Raw genomic sequence first — 19,751 nt, forward strand, 5'->3', positions numbered from 1 at the left:
CTCAATAGTGAGAGTGTCTGAGGTAAATTAAGTTTATATTGTTCAGAAATTATCCTAAGCCATTTAGTACAGCATTCAGTTTGAGAGAAATTCATACAGTCATTAATATTAAGTTATAGCTAACATGAACAGATAATGATGCATTGACATCCCATAATCAATGAGCTTCATTGGCTAATAATCAAAACATCCTTTCACAGGAAAACAGTCAGTAGCTCACATACAGACTTCTTTTCACTCTTCATACATGACTTGAGTCTCAGACCAGGACTCAAAGTCGTAAACACAAATCTATGTCGAGTCTTAAGTCTTTTATTCTCCAACTCGAGTCGCCATCTCTGATGTAGGTGCGCTACAACTTTGCGACTAGAATCCATTCATGGTTGGTTTTGATCTTTGAGATTGTAGATCTGACACAAGCAGATCTATATCTTAAAAACTGAGAAAAAGTAAGTTCCAACTCTGTTAAAGATTTAGAATGACAGCCATCCACTTTCCTGTAACTGCAGACCGTAACTCAAGCCACCTGGCAACCTGCCATGCGCTTTAAGCTTTTGTCACCAGCAGCTGTTTAAGACCCTGGCTGTGGAGCTGTTGAGAAGCATGATTTCAGAAAGTGAATCTTACATTGTGATGCAGTGTTGGAACAATGCTGCTCTGTTTTTAATCTGCTGTATGGTTTATTCATTGAAATCTGATCATTGGTATGGCTGAAATCTTAACTTTCTTTACAGATTTTGGGTTTTTTTTATCTTCCGATCAACAACTTGCATCTTTAGCTGTTCATTTGCTTTTTACTATACATATCAAGTACCTGAGATAAGAAAATGTGCAGCAAAGGAGAAATAAGCATCCACATGTTTAAAATTATCTTTATTCAGCAGTCAATATAGAGTGTAAGATAAAACATTTTTGGCACAGTTGCTTGATGATAAAAAGCTGTCCCCTTTATGTGTGATAATCTTAATAAATATGAAAATCTATAATTTATTTCCAAAATAAATACAATATAAACTACAACATAGATGCACCGCATCAGCACCCCTCGCTTTTACCTTCTCATGAGGAAAAACAAATATGCAAAACAATAGCTGTACTTCAGGCAGTTATTTCAAACTACAATAGGACGTCCGAGGGTGAGAAGGATGCATTATTATTCATGTACACAGCTTATTATTCTCCTAAAAGTCTACCAGGCAACACAACACAGAGGCATGTTCAGGGCCAGTTGAAAGGCTGTACAGTACAGTGGGTCATGGGTCAGAAAACGCTTTACAGATGGGTAAAAACTTCAGCTTTCTGCTTCTCGGAGCAAAAAGAAAACATTCCACTACCTCTTCCTAAAACCATTCATCTGGTTCCCACTTTCTCCTTTTTTCATCTTTGCAAATCAGTTAAACCTGGTTCTGGAGAAAAATGTCACAAACTTCACCCTGGGTCACAATTTGAACAAGTTAAATTATCTTAAGCTTGAAGGGAGATGTTTAATGGATTCTGAATTGTTGGCATATTTTTTTGGTGAAAATGATTCCAGCGGATGTAGAGATGCAGACATATTGGTCGGCACTCCTGTTAAAGATATGTAAAAAAACAACAAATAAAAATGCTTTATTTCAGTAGCATAATCGCAAGCTAAATAAAAAGTTGGGAAAATATAACATTAAATTTGAATACATTTATCCAGTAAGGGAAAATCCCATGCTAAGCAATAGACACCATCTACATCACTGTTTTATTGGGAGCATGTCAGGAAACGCCCTAGCCTAACATCAATATTTAGCGTTTTGGCCACCGACACTCAAAATGAATATGTGGGAAAGCGCATCATCGCCACTGTTAATTACAGTGGAGGATCTATGATCCTTTGGGCCCGTTTCCCTTTCAGAGGTCCTGAGAATGCTAGACTACATGAGATTAACTCTTCAAAATACCAGGTGGTTTTAATAAACTCTGGTGAACTTTGCCAGAAAACTGAAAATGAGTCCATATAAGATCATTTAACATGATAGTGATCCAAAGCAAATGGCCAAATCAACACCGACCTGGCCATGACCGTCTCCAGACCTAAATCCAGTCAAAACCTATTGGAAGTACGGGGTTCATAAGACAGGACCCATGACTTTGGATCATTTAGAGACGCGGTGCAAAAGGGACTGGTCAGAGATAATCTATCCTGTCATTGTCATCTGCTTATCTGAGATCAGTAACAAGATTAGAAGGCAAATCCTGATATTCTTCTACCCAGCTAAGTTTTATTGGGTTCCCAATGGGCTCTTTGGACAGAAGTGATGCATGGTCCCTTCGAGAGATATGCTGTAGGGTCTCTTCAAAGGAAGATTTACTTGAAAGACGTCCTAAGCACAGCTCTCAGGCAGTATCCTGCTCACATCCCAAAACCACATCAACTGATATCTTTCAATGGGGAGGAGCAGGAGTTTTTCCAAACACTGATCTTGTAGACCTGTGTCTAGTGTATATCATGAACCATAAGTGAGGGTGGGATTTAGATGGATAATCAAATGGTAAGCTTTTCTTCTTGACTGTTCTCTTTCCACAAATGACGATCTGGAGAAGTGGTGAAATTACTGCAGACGAGGCTCAATTCCATCCAAACCCAGCTCCAAGATACTTGAATTTCTCCTCTTATTGAGGCAGAGACTGGCCTCCATCTTTTAGTTGACCCTCTTGCAGGCCACAATTTTCAGCCTTATGAGGCTGAAGACAATTGAACCACAACATCTACAATAACCAAAGACGGATTTCTCTATAAACTGGATTGACGACTGGAGGCAACTCTGGTTGAGTCCAATCCATGCTGGAAATAAACTACACATTGTGCCAAGAATGCAGGCATGGCTCTTGCTGTGGGTAAACAAGGATCCTTAGATGCACCCATTAAAAACTTGGTGGACTACTATAACCTCTTTAGCACTTCCTTGAACGTAAAGCTCTGTGAAGACCAAGTTCTGCATTACAATGCTTTACCAGCAAGTTGCGCCAACAGTGATTTATGTCAAAATAAGTATTTTCCTAGCATGGTCATAAATGCACTCAAGTTGAAAACATTACCTTGAGATTATCCTATTGCAATAAAGACTTTGTGCATATCTGCACCAGGGGTGCCTGGTTGATTATTAGGGGAAAATATAAGATTTGTTCTTCAGAATGCGGATGAGGAAGTTTTTACAAGAACACATGTTGAGAGCCTCTACACTATCAATAAATGCAGTTATTATGGGTCTTGTACCAGGGACGAAAGCAAAAATATTTCTTTCCTTGATAAATTATAAGTAACACTTCTTTTGTTTTCCCTGTGTAATAAAGCTGCAGTTAGTAGCAATATGAACATAAAACATACAAATCCTCTTAGACTGAAACAATTGAACATCTTTTTGGACACATCTCAAAATATATCTGTGTAAGTTGTGCTGTAGTGACTTTTTTTAAATTAACATGTATTTTATTTTATGGCTTCAATGTTTTTTTTCTTTTTTATGTGCCTGACTAGTAATTTGTTGGATGATGCGTCTATAAGCCATAAAGTTTTGATAGGAATCTGAATGAAGAGCAGTAACAGCGATGATCCGATCCACCCTGACGCATCGTTCTTAATCTAAACATGTACAAATGACTACAAAGACACAAACCTCATGTTGCTAAACTGCTGTTAACACCATAGCTTACAGTGTCACTACACAGATAGAAAAGATATAAACATGTATTTGTTTGTGCTGTCATTTTCTTTTCATTTTTACGTGGAATCCAAACATGGCTCTCGCCATCCATGTGATCTGCTTCCAACTGGCGATGACAGGCGAATTCATTCAAAGTTACTCTGTCAAAAAGGGTTCCCATGGAAACGCCACAAACATTCCCCCATGGTTTCTTCCTCTCTGCTGGTGTTTATATTCCCTTGTTTGTCTCCCTTTATGGATCTTTCAGCAGACGCCTGGAGCAGCTTGAAGAAGTGAGAAGTTCATTACTTTAGGTCATACACACCCACAGCTCTTTGCTGATACATTAGATATTATGTTATGGGTCTTATTTCCATAGTAGCCAAGGCTCTTTTCAAATTTAGTGGGTCGGCAGCAGGGTTCTTTGCTAACTCTGTTCTTTCGACCCCTCCCAAGAATGCCTTTTTCGACCATATGCTTCATGACGAGGTCATAGTTCAGCTTTTTTTTATCGCATTGACCACTGCAGTACTGCAGCTGTATCGTCTCGTCGCTCTCGAAGCCAAGACCGAGTTCAGTCACAGTTAGTTCCAGCTTCCTAAGGGAGCAAGGTCTGGATTTGTGAGCTCTCTTAGTCCTTCGAGTCTGGGTCATGCCAAGGGACTGGTCTCTCCTTCTCTTCCTGTCCAGCAAGGTTTCCAGCACGTGCTGAAGCTCTCCCTCTGTGAAGCTCTGCAGCATCACAGAAACTAAAAGAGATGAGAAAGATCAACAGATGTTATTGACAGGTGACAAAGGGAGACTCATAAGACTTCCTTGTAATTTTAAACCAAACATTCAAAACATAAAATTTGATAGAACCGATGGTTGAGTGAGATAGGGCGTTACAGTCGCTGCAAACAGTGAACTACATGTGCCAACAGATGAGCTCTTATTTGCTTATTTTTCTTGCATTTGCACTGTTTCTTCATCGTATCTCCACCAGCATGACAAAGCATTACATTTCCCTGAAGCCATTTAGCTGATAAACTGGTGTATGAAGCCAAAGTCCAATTTATTCCCTTCTGTTGACGGTTGTGAAGCCCTTATGGAGAGTCGGTGAAGTATGAGGTGCAGAGGTTGTTTTAGGATGTTACAACCTACTCTATAAACAAACGAGTCAGGCACTAAGTGTTCTGCCTGAACCGTGGCAACCTATTCCCATGACTCCTTATCTTAAACCAGACCAAACAAGATGAAAGAAATGGCGTTTCTCACACTCTGAGAGCAGGGAGTTCATGTTGTTGCCTGTTGAGCGCGTCTTCCGACGAAGATCTTCGGTCTGCCAGGGCAGCACTCGTGGTTCAGTTGAAGATATTGAAGAGGATTTGGGGGAAGGTTCTGACGAAGAAGATGCTCGCGGATGTTTCGCTTGGACTCTGAACTCTCTGATGGAGGCCATGTTTCTAATGAGGAAGGTGGACAGGGCTGCAGCACAGAGCACGAAAGCAAAAGTAGCACCTTTCCATAACTTCATCTTAAAACGTGGGGGAGCATTGAAACTCTGCAGAGAGATGGAGACAAAAAAGGGACAAAGTTCAGATAGTTTGTCAAATTTGAAGAACAGATATAAATGTGATAACCCATGTATGCTGTTAGAGTTCTGTAACTTTCTCTATCAGGGCTTTTATTTTAGCATGCGTTTACTTTTTTCATTCTATTATCGGCTTGTCTGAAGGAAGAGCAGATACTGTAGATATATAAAATAGTGGCGTGACTCTGCATTTAGGGTGCTCTTCCATCAGGGGGCAACACAAGTATTTAAAGAAAAAAAAAATACTTAAAAAATAAATAAATCAAGTTTATTTGTATAGCACAGTTCAGCAACATGGCAGTTAAAAGTGCTTTACAAACAAGTAAAGCATTATTTTGTAAGAATGGTTGTAATGATGTTGAAAATATATTCATTTTGTCTGACCTGTTTGAAATTAAATTAAAATAATATTTTCTGGTCACATTAATGCTTTTGATAATTTCTAAACTATTTTAACTGATCAAGCCATAGGTTTTAGAACAGGGATGTCAAAAATGTGGCATGGGGAGCCATTTGAGGCCCTTAAATGATTTTGGTTGGCCCCTGACAACAAGTCAACAATGATTTTATAAAAGAAAGAAAAAAAATCTGTCCGACAAAATAGAAAACAATTGATGACCCCAATAAATTTGGAAATTGTCTGTTTTTCTTTTAATAAGGCAACAGTCCAAAGGCCTTTTAAATGTTATGGATCTATAGTGAGATACAAATTTATTCATATTGATTTATTGTTGAACAGGAAAACTGTCACAAACTATGTTTTTCTTCTTCTTTTTAAAAAGAAAATAATAATTTTGTGGTCCACCACTAGTTTAAATGTTCACATTTTGGCCCTTAGGGTAAAACGTTTGGACACCAGTGTTGTACATTTTCACATTCAAGAAACCTTCAATATCATCAACTGTAACTTTATTCAGTAATTCATCTAAAAAGTAAAACTCTTACATAATACAGATTCATTACCAACTGTATGATATATTTCAGTTTTTATGATCAACGCTTACAAATAAGAACTCCAAATTTTCCATCTCAAAATATTGAATTTTTATACAGAAATGTTAATCTACTGAATAGTTTTCCCATGTTTTGCAGAGTATAGGAGCTCAACGCATGGTTGGAGCTCATGTTGCATGAATAGCAGCGTAGCATGGAAGAGATCAGGATGTTGTTTTACTCAGGTGTTAAGAAGGCAGATGGCTCTAATAGCTCTGAATCAAATGACTGGTTCATTAGCAGGTCTTTGCCAAATGTGATGAGATCTTGAAGAGGTAATTGAACCATTTGATTAAGCTGTGTTGGATCAGAGATGCATCTAAAACCAGCCAATCAACTACAGTGATATTGGCAGTGTCTGAAGAAGCAAAATTCTGCTGAAAAATCAAATAAATTTCCCAAGAGAGCTTGACAGCAGAGGGAAACATAAAATGTTGTAACATTTCCTGGTAGATGTTTGCACTGACATGATAAAAACACAGTTGACAGAGTTTCCCCCACAAAACCTGTCAAGCCTAATGATAGGGACACTAAGGCAATCCACTAGCAGCTTTTTGTGTTTATAAAATGCTTAAAATTACAAAAATACAGAAATGCACAAGCAGCCATCATGATGTGAAGGGACAGTGCAATTGGTGTGCACCCCCTCCCACCCAGTTCAGTGAGTACACTTTATACCACTTTATACCTAGCTTAATCCGTCTTTACTGTCATTGGTGTATAAAAACCCCATTTAAAATGAACAAACAACACTTAGCCTAATGGGGGGCAAGTAAAGCCTGGTGGCCCGCCAGGTTTATAATGCACTGTGGAAACCCTGGTAGACCAGCGGCATGCAAAATTTACTTTCTTCTGATTAGGAGGCTTTGGACCACCAAGCAGCAGTCAAAGTCATGTTCCTGGATTTATCTGACTCCATGCCTTGAGAACCTCTCCCAAACTCTCGAAGTGGCTCTTAGGTTGTATTTATCTTTTTTTTACTGGTACACCTTTTTCTGTCACTTCAACTGATCTTCCCATTAATATGATTGAATTCATACAGATTCTTTTGCAATTCCTTTTCTATTTTGTGGAGGGTGTCCACAACTATCTGTATAACTTCTGTCAAGTCAGCAGGCTTCCTCATGAGTGAGTCAGAACAAAACATTTCTTTATCATCAGACTTGTTTTGTTGGCCTTCTGTAATGTTGCAGAATCTGAATTTTGAATCTCTTTAATGTGTTTCCCTCAACTTTTTAAAGTTTTTCAGAAACTTTTTTATAATAATCGAATATGCTGTCTTGTAACTTCCTGGTCTTTGAGAATGAAGTTTCTGTTTAAAGTTTGCCTCGTCAAACTTATGCTGCCTGGGTGGATTTTTCACCGTTTCACTGCTTCAATGACAATATAAACTTCTTTAATTTATTTGAATGTTTCCTTAAAGAGAGCAAACACATTCCTGCCATTACAAGAATCTCTTGGCCACACCTATTTGCTTAAGTAGTGTTTGATGAAGCCCTTACGAACATGTGTTTGCCTAGATCCCATTATCACGGATGGCCCAGCCCTCCCTCCTGCCACAGCCGCCACAAAAACTCAATTTAGAGTAATCCAGCCTAATGTTCCCCCTTCCCCCTCAAGCCCTCATTCTGGTATTCAAGACATTTTGTTGTATTTTTCATGTCGTGTGACAAGTGAGCAAAGCATTTCCTCGGATTCAGAAATGGTACGCTGGCATAGACTTAAAAGCAAATCCAGACCAGTCTCGCAAAGCGTTTGGCCAGACTGGAGCCTGTAGCATATACGTACAGGCTGCCGGGTTGTTTACAGTGAAGGGGAGAAAGCCACATATTTCTGCCGCCTGGTTCACTACAGGAATGAAAATACAGCATAAATATGATCTGTAAATCTGAGTACAGTAAAAAGAGGGCTTAATGCATTTCAAGTTGTTTTTTTGTTTTTAACGAGCTGTGGGCAAATTATAGAAACCACTGAATGTGAGGGTTTTGGACGACACACACAAACAAACCCTGTGCTTGAGCGGCCGAGGGATAAACGCCGTGTAAACATGGACCACCAGTCTATCAGTTAAAGCTCAACTCATCAATCATAATTCCATATGGGTCTGAGATGCTGAGGAGTCTCTGTGCAATACTATTCATTTGACAGTCAAACATGTCGCCCAACAACCTCGTTTAATGTCCAGTCTATGTAAATCAGGCGTGGAGCAGCAGCCCTAGGGTACGTCTGACATCTACTCCTTACTGCTCATTCTGATCACCAGACAAGATCAACTGATGATCCATGTTTCTGCTGGTTTAACACAATTTATTTTCTCACTGTTTTATGATATTTTTCTGTCTTATGCAATTTAATGGGTTTTTTTTTAACAGGCCGTTCTTGAAAATGAGAATTTGTTCTCAATCAACTCACCTGTTTAAATAAAACTAAAAGTAACAGCAGCAACTTTAAGTAGATATTAAATGAAAAACAAAGCAAGGTTCCTTTGCACTATGAAACTGGATTCCAATATTTTCCCTGCCTGGATAAAGACAGAAATACCTTTTTCCAGACTTTATTCCCTATCAAATTGTGTAAATTATTATCCTCCTTTGTGTGGTTCCTCCATATGCGGTCTCTTTTAATCCTTTCTTGATTTCTCCATCTCCCTTATGTTTTTCTCATTTCTTCCTCCCCCTTTATGTCCTTCATTCTTTTCATCCTTTTTAAACATACTTCCATCCCTCTCTTTTTCTTGATCTTCTAGCTTCCTTCGTTGTGACCTTCCATCTTTCTTTTTTGCTCTTAACTTCCTTCCTTGTCCCTCTTTGCATCATATTTCCCCTCCTGTCCGTTTTTCCTACTTCCTTTACTTTACCATCTCTTTTGTGCCATCTCCCTTCATTTTTTTGTCATGCCCCTTCTTCTTTTCTTTCCTTTGTATTCTAACACCCTTTCCTTCCATCTTTTAATTCATTGTTTTTTTCTTGTGTCCTATCTTTCTTTCTTCTCTATTTGTGTTCGTACTTCATTTCCTCTCCTGTACCCTTCTTGTGTTTTTCTTTCCCTCTGTTCTCTATTTAATTCCTTGTCCTACAATACATTCTATCTCTATCCATCCATCTTCTGTTTTTTTTTTTTTTCTTTTCTCAGGTTCTTCATTTAAAACCTGCCCACTGTAGAAACGTTCAGAAAAATCCCCTTGCTCCTGTTCAGAGTGATAAATTGTCAATAGTAATAGAGTCAGTTTGTTATGATGAACGGCCCAGGATGAGATCACTGTTTGTTTCTTCTATTAATAGGTCAGTTTGGGGCGATTACTCATCCCCGGGAGTTAGCCGTTTCACACCGCAGCGATGCGTCAGTGTCCTCAGCTCGTTAACTCGGCGGCTCATCTCGATAAAACAATTACCTCGTCAAGAGGAGATGAGGCCTCCGGCGTGTCAGTGGCTGACACTGGACGAAGCCGAGCCGCCGTACGCTGATCTCACGTCCCCTGAAGACGCTTTGATTGTCATAATTGCTCCACTCAGAAACACATTAGTCACATCTGCAGTCGATTGCCAGCAATAAAAGTGCCAGGGAGCATTCGGCAGCTTGCTCAGATGGTCACGGAAAATTAATCAGCTCAGACATTTAATATCTACCTCTGGCCTTTACTGCTGAGGACATAAATACACGGATACTGATAGGGAGGAAGGAGAAGAGGAAGGGAAGGAAGCACTGGGGTTTTCTTTTGAATTGAAATGGAAAGACACCATGCAAACAGAGAGGAACAGTAACACAGAGGATACAGTGGGACCCCAGAGGACTTTTCACCAGAAGGAAAACCCATCCTCAATAAGAGACATAAAAGTACAGATGAGCTACAAAGACAACTCAACCAGCTCCCACACATCCTCAACATGTCTGGCTCTTCACAAAAGCATCACGTGGCGATGTGTCCCTGCACGCTGCTGTGCTGGAACAGAGGGCGATTTAAGGTGCAAGGCCCAAAACAAACTGAGAAAATCTTTCATTCACGAACAAAAGACCTGATTCCAGCCAAGGAAGCCTAACGCCTTCAATATCACAACTTTTATGTAAGAAATGGCACCTGAAATGTTGACCTACAGAAAAGTATGCCCATATACGGCACAGTACAGCATGTGGCTTTGCCCAGGGCGCCACACAAGACAGAGGTAAATACTTGCTTTGTGCCATTATCATTTGCTACTTAATAAAGAGCTGTTTCTTTGTTTTTATAAGCAGGATCAATCTACTCCACCAGTCTCATCCTATCTATCTAGTCCATCTTCCCTAGGGTGCCTGTCATACAAGAACCACTTACTCAGTATATGTAGTCAATACCTGTTTGTAAGTTGAATCGAGGTTCAACTTACAAACAGGTAAGTTGAACCTTGACACTTTTCTACTAAAACTGTAACCGTTAGTTACTGTTAGTCTTTGGGTGTTTTTAGGCCTCGTCTATGCGCCGTCAGCTATCTGAGAAAACAAACACACTTTGTGTTTTGGCCTTTTATCCACACAAAAAGTCTTTAATATCACTAAAAATTATTATTTGTTAAAACTGTGACCAAAGTGAAGATTTGAGTAAACTCTGCATTTGTTGTGTGCATTTGTTGTGTACATTTGAAAATGGAGATCTGGGATCCCACGCATGGCAGTCTGTGACAAATAATGCGCCAGTGTGCCTACTTGCTTGCACATGATTCCCAATTGACACTGTATTGTGTTTTATTAACTTTAAAAACTATGTAAAAGTAATTCAACCTATAAACCTGTCTGCACAAATGAACCTCCTGGTGCCATTTTTAATTCCTAACAAGAGGTTGCGGTTGTTTTCTGATTGGCTGACATGTATTAAATTTGCTCTACACTGCCCCCTATAGGTTTGGCATGTTTAAAACAACGCTCAGAGCTGGATTTGTGCGGGTTCATGTGGATGAAAACTTTTCTGAACCCGATCCTGTGTGTAGAATATTTCTTAAACGGAGTGGCAAGACTATTCATTTCTATAAAGACCCAGCTACAGGCGTACTAGGCCTTAGAGTGTAACACTTGAGGTGTAACCCTGTTGCGTAAAGTTACAAAAATGTGGATCACCACCAGCTGAAACAGGAGAGCAAGTCCCGTCTCAAAAGGGTGACAAAAGAAATTGGGGGTTTTAACCAGCATTGACGTGGTATTGGATTAAGACAGGTTACTTTAACATCTACCTGTTGATTCAGGTGTCTCATCTTCCTCTGGACAGATTTTTAATCAGGTTTAAGTCACATGAAAATTAATGTGTTCAAGAATGTTCGAAACCATCCCGGAGGCATTATGCATGCATCAACGCAAGCAATATGCAGTTGTAGGCCAGTCCTCGAACATTAACTGAGCTCTTGTTTCTACTCAAAGATTGTATTATCTCAAATGACACAATAAAATTGACGTGTTCAAGAAATAATTGGGTCAGTGGCCGTGGTGCCGCTAAGCCGACAGTAATGTAATTACAGCGCCATGGCACTAGCATCCTTCCTTCCTGCTGCTGCCAGAGGGAGAAACTCAACACAATGCCACGGCCAATCGAAGATGAAGCAGAGAACTGTCAAAGTGGGCATAGGTTACATCAGTGGTTAACACCAGCAGACAGGGGGGGGGTTTCTTGTCTGCCGGCTTGGATCTGGACCAACACTAGAGAGATCACAGACGAACTGAATGAAGAGCTTCTTTGTGCAGATACCAGCTTTTTGTGCCTCACTACTCTAACATTTCTTCCTATAGACACCCTAAATACAGAATGTTCTGTCTCTCAGTAACTCACACACATGCCATAAACACGCATACACTGCCGTTGCGTGGTTTCACTTTTCTCAGATCATCTGACGCAGACGTGCACAGATAAACTTTCCAACCCTGCGGTGTTCGTCAGAGTTCCCTTCTCTGCTTTCATGTTCCTACAGCAACATCACCCAACACCAGATTATCCAGATTACATAATACCACTGCCTTTTGATAATAAGAACCCCCCTCAGGCCTAACTTTTTGTGTTTGTGTGTACATGTATTTATGCCACTGCACAACTGGGGCATCTACCTACAGAACATGAATGCTTTGCTCCACCCATGCGACCGGCTGTTTCTGCACTACACTGAACACACCTTGTAAATACCTGCGCTGGAAAGATAACAGCAGCATAACAAACGGTGGCAACGGTGCAGGGAAACAACTTTCTTATGGAGTCCCATAGAGGCCTAGTCTTGTGTTTTCCTCTCTTAAATGAGCATCAGGAGGCTCGGGGACAGTGCCTGGAGAAGGTAATGGGGACATATTCCAAAGATCAGGGCAGGATTAGCACTAATGCCTGCCGGGTTTATCTTCAGTCACGTGGACAAACACCTGGCTGCAGTGTTGGTGGGGGTGTGTGTGTGTCAGTGCTAATCCATCCGACACCTCAAACTCAAGGGGTAGGCCAGCATGCTATGAGAGAGAATCGGCGCCTCTTCCTATAAAACACGCCTCGAATGTCGGAATAATGAGAATAAGAAAAGCGACGACCTTTGCGAGTCGGATCTGTCGTTTTGGCGCTCAAAAACGGTTGCGACATAATTTGGGTGAACTGAAGCAGGACTTCTTGTTCTATCAGCATTTGTTCTTCCTGATGAAATTAAAAAAAGTTAGGTAAAAAAATGCTTTGCAATTTATTTGCGCAGCCACATCAATTGTCTAGAGCTCTGTCACACAGCAACCAAAGGATCATTAAAATAAAGCCTGGAACTTGTTAGTGTGAGAGCTGCTGTTCATTACTTAAGACACATTTTTACACACATTTCACACATTCTTGTGTTTTTCTACTTTGTGACTTAAAAAAACTTACATTTGTGGATGAATACAGATTAATAGTTGACAAACAGCCTTGTACAGGGCACCACTACTGATCCTCCTGCTGTCCAGGTGGCACTGTGTGCACATTTAATATTAGAAAAAATGTTGATTACATTTCCATATCTAACAGATAAAGAGAAAGTTTCATGACAGCTGGATTAGAAACAATCTTGCCTCATCACTATTTGTGTTACAGAGATGGATGTTATGTGGGCTACTTTCTAAAGAAGAGTCCCTGAGCTGCTATTCTGGACCTTAATCTGTCCACGCCAGATCCTCTTTTAGCACAACAGCATCGACTCTAAACCCTTGTTAAACAGGTCGATGTTTCTGCCGCGGAAGGTTTGGTGGCCATCTGCCACTCTATGAACTCCACTTTCAAATGTGGAGCACTTTCAATGAAAGAACTGAATATAACGCTATATGTAATGCTGTAAACATTCCAGGATTCAGAAGAGTGGTACTGCTTGAGGATTTTTACAAACTAATCATTGACTGGTTATTGAAATTAAGGTGTATGGAGGTTTTAATTATTTTATTTTATTTATTTATTTTTTTTACAAAACTGCTCAAATATTCTGCCACCACAGTCCTGGTTTAAAGTAGAGGTGCACCAAGAAATTGACTTTTGACTGGAATTCACTGGAAATCAGTTTGATCAGCCGAGATCAATAACCAGCCGATAGAAAACTGAAGGACCGTGTTCTTCACATAAACTCTTTGTTGTGGACGGTGTGTCTGCATAAAAAAAACTCTTTATCAACCTTCACCATAACTGGTGGTTAGAACGAGAAATCCAAAGATGCACAGAGATGTAAAAAGTAATTTAAAAGCAAACTATATATCTGGACAGCGAGAGAGAGCAAGACTTTAAGCAGATACCAAAGTGGCTAATAAGAGTGTGAAAAAGTTTTTATTGTGAAAATGTTGATTTATCTTTTGCAAATCTGAGTTAAAGATTTGCATTCTCTCAGTAATACTTGAAGAAACTTCAATTTTCTTAATGCTAACCATGCTAACATTACCTGCTAATATAAGATCCTTAAAATGTAAACCTTTTAATCATTTCCTAAGTTTCATTTTAAAATACTATTAGAATTCTCCTCACATTTAATTATTAAATGAAGACCATAGGAAAAAATATATATGTATTTTGAAAGCTCGTCTTAATTTTGAATTTTAAAAGAGAAAAAGTGATGCCGGTTGGTCAGCTGGTTGAAAGAAGGCTTCCAGTGTGTCCTTGTCTTGAAATGTAGAGGCAAATTAATCTCTTTGGAAATATACCTACTAGCAAAAAATCAGCAAAGTCATGATACTCCTATAACGATTCCATCTGTTTATTGAATGCCAATCGTAGAAATTGATCTCATTGCTTTTATTTCAGATATTCCTATTACTACCATATTGGTTACTTCAGTTGTAATTATGCTATGGATTTATTGATTTGGCTTTGATACAGACTTAATCCAAAATAATAATAAAGTAAAAGCTTTTGAGTGTTCATTGTGCAGAATATTGTATCTTCCTGCTTTTCTGCTCCTCACAAAGTCACAGGTTTAACTAACCCTAACTTTGCAAACCAGCTGTAGTTTTAAAGCAGCATTACTTTAACAGTGATGAATGGGATTCATCTACTTCACTCTAAACAAGGGAAAAGTCTAGAAGCGTCCACAATCTTTATAAAAGGAGCATACAGTAATGATTTAAAAACTGTGATGTATCTTACTGGTAAACGGCTCATGCTTAGTGTTAATATTGTGGTTCCGGACAGAACAACCTCAGATGCTGTTTTTTCTTCTTATCTTGTCTGATTTGTGCTGTGGTTAAAATGTCGTGCTTGTTCTTCCTATAATAACCACTTATATTTACTCTTTGAGGACATTTGTTTAATGAGAGCTCTTAAACACCTAATTCAACTTTGGGGTTAAGACGTTACAGTTGTTCTGGAAAGCAGACCTTTGGGGAAGAAGAATCTGTGCTGGTGCGTCGTTGATCTCACGTTTTAGCTCCCTCCTGTCACAATCAGATTTGTCAGGTTATGAAAGTTGAATGCCTCAGTTGACTTTAGGCTTAACCTCGATCAGGCCTCTTGGGGCACAGCTAGATACAGCGTAATCTCTACGTATGATATGGGCTTAGTGCAAAGTGGATCAACACTCTGATAAAAATAATCCAAGAGAGGTTTCACTGTTTTTTACAGCACATATAATATTTTATTATCTCAATCCGCGTAATAAACTAATAAAGCTGCAGTTCTATAACAGGAAATGAGTGGAGGACTTAATGCCTTTGCAAGGAACAACCAGAAAGCAACTATGCATGAAAATGAGGCACACCACCACATTGGTTGAGTGACAGAAAAAAACAAACTTTTCATTTCTGAAAAACAAATGTGTCTGCATAGTGGGAGTGAAATAATTACAATAACTATCTACTTTTTTGTCATTTTTGTGCTTGCTCCAGCTTGGTGGCATGCCCCCTTGTAATCAGTGGCCACTACTCTGCAAACATTTCGTGCCAGCCTGGCTGCTGCGCACCGCTGTCATGCGGTTGCAGTGAGGGCCGCTTGTTGATACAGATAATCCAACGTGTGTTTTCTGCCACTCAGGCACTTAGAGAGGCATCTCTGTCAGCAGCACCTAACGCCTTCCCACTTAAGCTGCCAGCTTAAACTAGCAAAAGAAGATGCGCTGTCCTTACCGTTCGGCCTGCTAATCCAGACTTAGCTGCGTGGCGTCGGCTTCAGCTGACCTCCTCAGGCAAGTGCTGACTGGGTACGTCCATCTTCATCACAGGTGAGGAGCATAGGCAGGAGTCCTTCTTTTTTCCCATGAATTGTGTCAACTCCTTCGCCTCGCGAGTACGGGAGGTGTCCTGACTTGATTCAGGTCCAGGATGTCTTATTCTTCGATCATATTTGCTTTTCCATTGAACTCTTCTGAGTGGTGAAGATCAAAATCAACATTCCTCTGAATGTAAGCATGCTCTTTGTGGCATCCAGATTGATCCATTCAAAAGAAGAAGAAGGGGGGGTGAAAGAGCTTGAAGGGACTGTAGGCTTCGGTTCAGAAAACGCCCGTCAACATGTCTCTTCGCGCAGAACTTCTTGCTCTTCTGTTTTGCAAAAAAGAAAAGCCTTTAACCTAAAACAGAAGGAGAGAGCAGAGCTGAGGTGCAGTGGCATGCAATAAACAGATCCCACAGATGTCTTAACTTTTATCCCATATGTTGAAGGACTCGCGTCCCCTCAGAGCACTTTGTCTTCACTGATGGAAGGACAATGCACATCTTACCCTCTTTTCCAGCAGCAGGTCCTCTGTTGTGCTCCCAGGAGGGGGAACTCTGTGGGTTGAGAGGATGGGTTAGGGTGAGGAGGGAGAGCGTGGTTACTCTAAGTGGAGCAGAGAGCTTCTTTCTGATGCCTCTGCTTGCCTCTCCCCCCCTCAAACTGTTGCTCCTCCTCCTCCATAGTTGTGCTTGTGGGCCGAGTCGGATTACTCCTGATATGTTAATCTTCCTGGCTCTAACTCCAGGAGCACTAAAGGATGCTTTGGCCTGAGCAGGAGCTTACATTCACCTTCTGCCGCAAGGGAGTCTGCCATCTTAAGCAGGCAATTGGTAATAGCCTCAACTGGGCAGATAGGGTCTGCTGAAGCAAGTGCTTTCCAATCATTTAGGGGGAATTAGGAAAGTTCACAATTGGTTTAAAAGGCTCTGAGACAACATTAAAACCCATCTAAACAAAGTTAACACAAAAGAAGTGTTTCATGATTCAATCTGGAGTCAGCTGGAGATAAAACCATGACTCTTGTTGAGGATCTCACATTTCCCTCCTCTCCGGACCCGTGTTTTAGCCCGTGAGCCCTCGAGCGGCAAATGAGGAGCAGATGGTCGTACTTTTGGAAGGTATCAGGCAGTCCAGACTGCAATCTAAATAAATACCCTGTTCCCAGAGGAAATGTGTCAGGTGCGCGGGGTCGGTAACGTCTAAACAGAATCCAACCTGTTTAGAGATGAGCTAACCGATGGATCGGAGATCGGAGGAGACGCCACGAAACTCCACAGGTGTTGCTTTTAGGGAGCGTAAACCTTCTTAATAAATCAGCTCAAGAAGTGTGTTTGAAGCCAGAAATGGATAAATAAATTTTAACATAAACCAGCAACACAACAGGAAGCAAATTATTTGCTAACAATTATCTTATTCTAACAACATGACTCATTTGGACACACTCAGCCCAGTGTCAACACAAATCATAGTTTACAGGCAAAGATGTGGTCCAGTGTTTACGTTCTATGCCTCATAGATACTTTAGAAATGAGTGGGAACAAAATGGAAATACCAGAGGAATTTCCTGCCGGCTTTTAAGTTCAGATGGACATAAAACCAAGGACCTAAAACTGGTTGTGCTGTTGGTGCATGTAGTGGTACCCAGAAAAAAGTATTTCTAACCATTCAAGGATAATCACCAGTCACAGAGATGGAGCTTCCCCTCAACATGTTTAAACACATGAATCTTTATTTCAAACTGAATTTCCTGAAGAGCGAAGCGTAATGGAGGAGATTGCTGGTCTTTTTGTCCCTCTGCCACTTCATACATTAAAGGTTTTAGTTTCTTCTGGGCATGAAATGGGGCTGTTCACAGGACAATGTTTCATGCATATAGAACTACTGGACCATGGATCCAGAAACTACACCAATTCCACCTTAACCATCTTCCAGATACAATCTAGAAATTACTTTGCACAGTGGTATTCTGACAAAGCAATACTGTCTAAAATTTCTTATCTTTGAATAGATGGATTAATTTGACAAACAGAGGTTGAACTGTGCTATGTACACAAAAGATGATACAAATCATAACAGGTGCAACTAAACAGTTTACTACTGGAGCTGTTTCTGTTTTCAACCATCAGGAGCCATATTGGATTTTGAAGCTGAAGTTGGTGAAAAACTTCAGATTTTAATTATTGTATTTTATACTTTAGATGACCTTTCTGTTTATTTTTCCCAACCTAGAACATGGAAATTTCCACTTCTGAGTACAACTAGATAAATAAAACATGCAAATCTGATTAAAATTGACAGTATTTTTAGTTTTGCCTAGGAAGAGACTTAATCCCTCAAGTTGCAAATACTGTAGATTTGCATGCTTGTGTAAGAATGTGTGCCTGTGTATGAATGTGGCTTCATAAGACTCATAGCAAAACAGTTTCTGCAGTCGGAGGCTTTTTCAAATTCGTTGTAATACAGACTACTACAGGAGATCTTTCCTGCCCACAGCCAGATAGAGAAGGCGATCTGCCCGCTGCCCACATTTACGTTTGTTGTAAATGTTACAGCATTTAATTTCTCTTTGGGATCAATAAAATATTTTTAATTGAATTGAATTTGAAAATAACTAGGAAAGTGCTGTACTAGTTCAGTCTTTACTAATTAAAGGGGATAATGTAGAAAACTTCCAACATGGACAACTGACCCAATGTAAACTGCCTTCTTTTAAGTTGAAATCTATCAGTATATCCTAAGTATTGCTGCAGTATCAATTATACTTGAAACCATTCAGAAATGCTTACAGCTACCTATTTTAATAATTCAAACACCAAATGTAACTATGCATTATTAAATACAGTTTAAACTGATCACTATCACAGAAGCTCATATGTACGGTCTTCCTCATTTCTACTGTTTAGGGTACAGCCAATAGGCACCAAGGAAAATGAATGTTGCTACTGGATTGGCTGCTTTACCTAATGTATTTTTTAGATGACAAATATACAGGTATTGCAGGTATTCCTTTTTTTTTTTTTTTTTTTTTTTACATGTAGCAGCCATATTGGATTTTGAGTCTGGTGTTGGTGACAAACCTTCAGCTTTCGTACTTAAAATGCAAAATAAAATTCAGGGGATATTTCTGAATATCCCCTGAATTTTTTTTTCTCACTAATTGCAGCTTGAACATCCAAACAAAAATGTTTCAACCATATATGTTGTTTTTTCAATATGAAAAAAACACAACTAACTGAAAAAGTCCAAACCTATTGTATTTATCAGTGTTGTGGTTCTTGGACATATAAGTATTTACTGAGATTGTTCCTATTAGAAAGGGAGATTATAAAAAATTATCTGTCTTAATGTTTAAAGTACAACGGTGATCAGCGATGTGCCAAGAGATTAAGAAAGAATTCCTCGTCTTTCTAACACTTGGGGTCTTTTTCTGGCAGTCAGCAGGTGCAAATCCCTACTTTGAAAACGCAAAGCGGACATGATTATTCGCGCTAACTTTGACATGAAGTTCAGTTGCGGGCCAGAACAGCACATGTAAACATATAACGACTTGCAGTTAGCAGGAGAGGTCATGCTTTTGTAGCCTTGAAAGGGATCCGTCGGCACAGAAACATTTCCTAACACTAGGCAGGAACATTTCTACTTTATACATATTGTTCACAGATGTGTAAGTATTCAAAGCCCAGCCCCGACTGTTTGCTAAAGCCTAACAGCTGTTAATTGCAAAATCAAGTCAGAGACAGCACGAGTCAAACAACGAGTTTGTATACACTGAAAAGTCTCTCTCAACAGCAAAGATTACATTAGTCAGAAAGACATTTGCGTTTGAACACACAAGAACAAAGAATTCTTCCAATCTTTATATGATCAAGATCCA

General features: G+C 39.7%; 1 protein-coding gene across 1 annotated transcript; it reads right to left on the reverse strand.

Moving 5' to 3' along the window:
• Positions 1–856: 856 nt before the first annotated feature.
• Positions 857–16,523, reverse strand: LOC116722341 (neurturin-like). Its single transcript, XM_032566578.1, has 4 exons — positions 16,383–16,523; positions 15,790–16,232; positions 4,932–5,217; positions 857–4,423 (listed from the first exon to the last, which is right to left on the reverse strand). The coding sequence occupies exons 3-4, from the start codon at positions 5,188–5,190 to the stop codon at positions 3,990–3,992; spliced, it is 693 nt and encodes a 230-aa protein (XP_032422469.1). The 5' UTR covers positions 5,191–5,217; positions 15,790–16,232; positions 16,383–16,523; the 3' UTR covers positions 857–3,989.
• Between the last annotated feature and the right edge of the window lie 3,228 nt (positions 16,524–19,751).

The sequence above is a fragment of the Xiphophorus hellerii genome, chromosome 6 (assembly GCF_003331165.1).
Source record: "Xiphophorus hellerii strain 12219 chromosome 6, Xiphophorus_hellerii-4.1, whole genome shotgun sequence".
NCBI classification, from domain to species: Eukaryota; Metazoa; Chordata; class Actinopteri; order Cyprinodontiformes; family Poeciliidae; genus Xiphophorus; species Xiphophorus hellerii.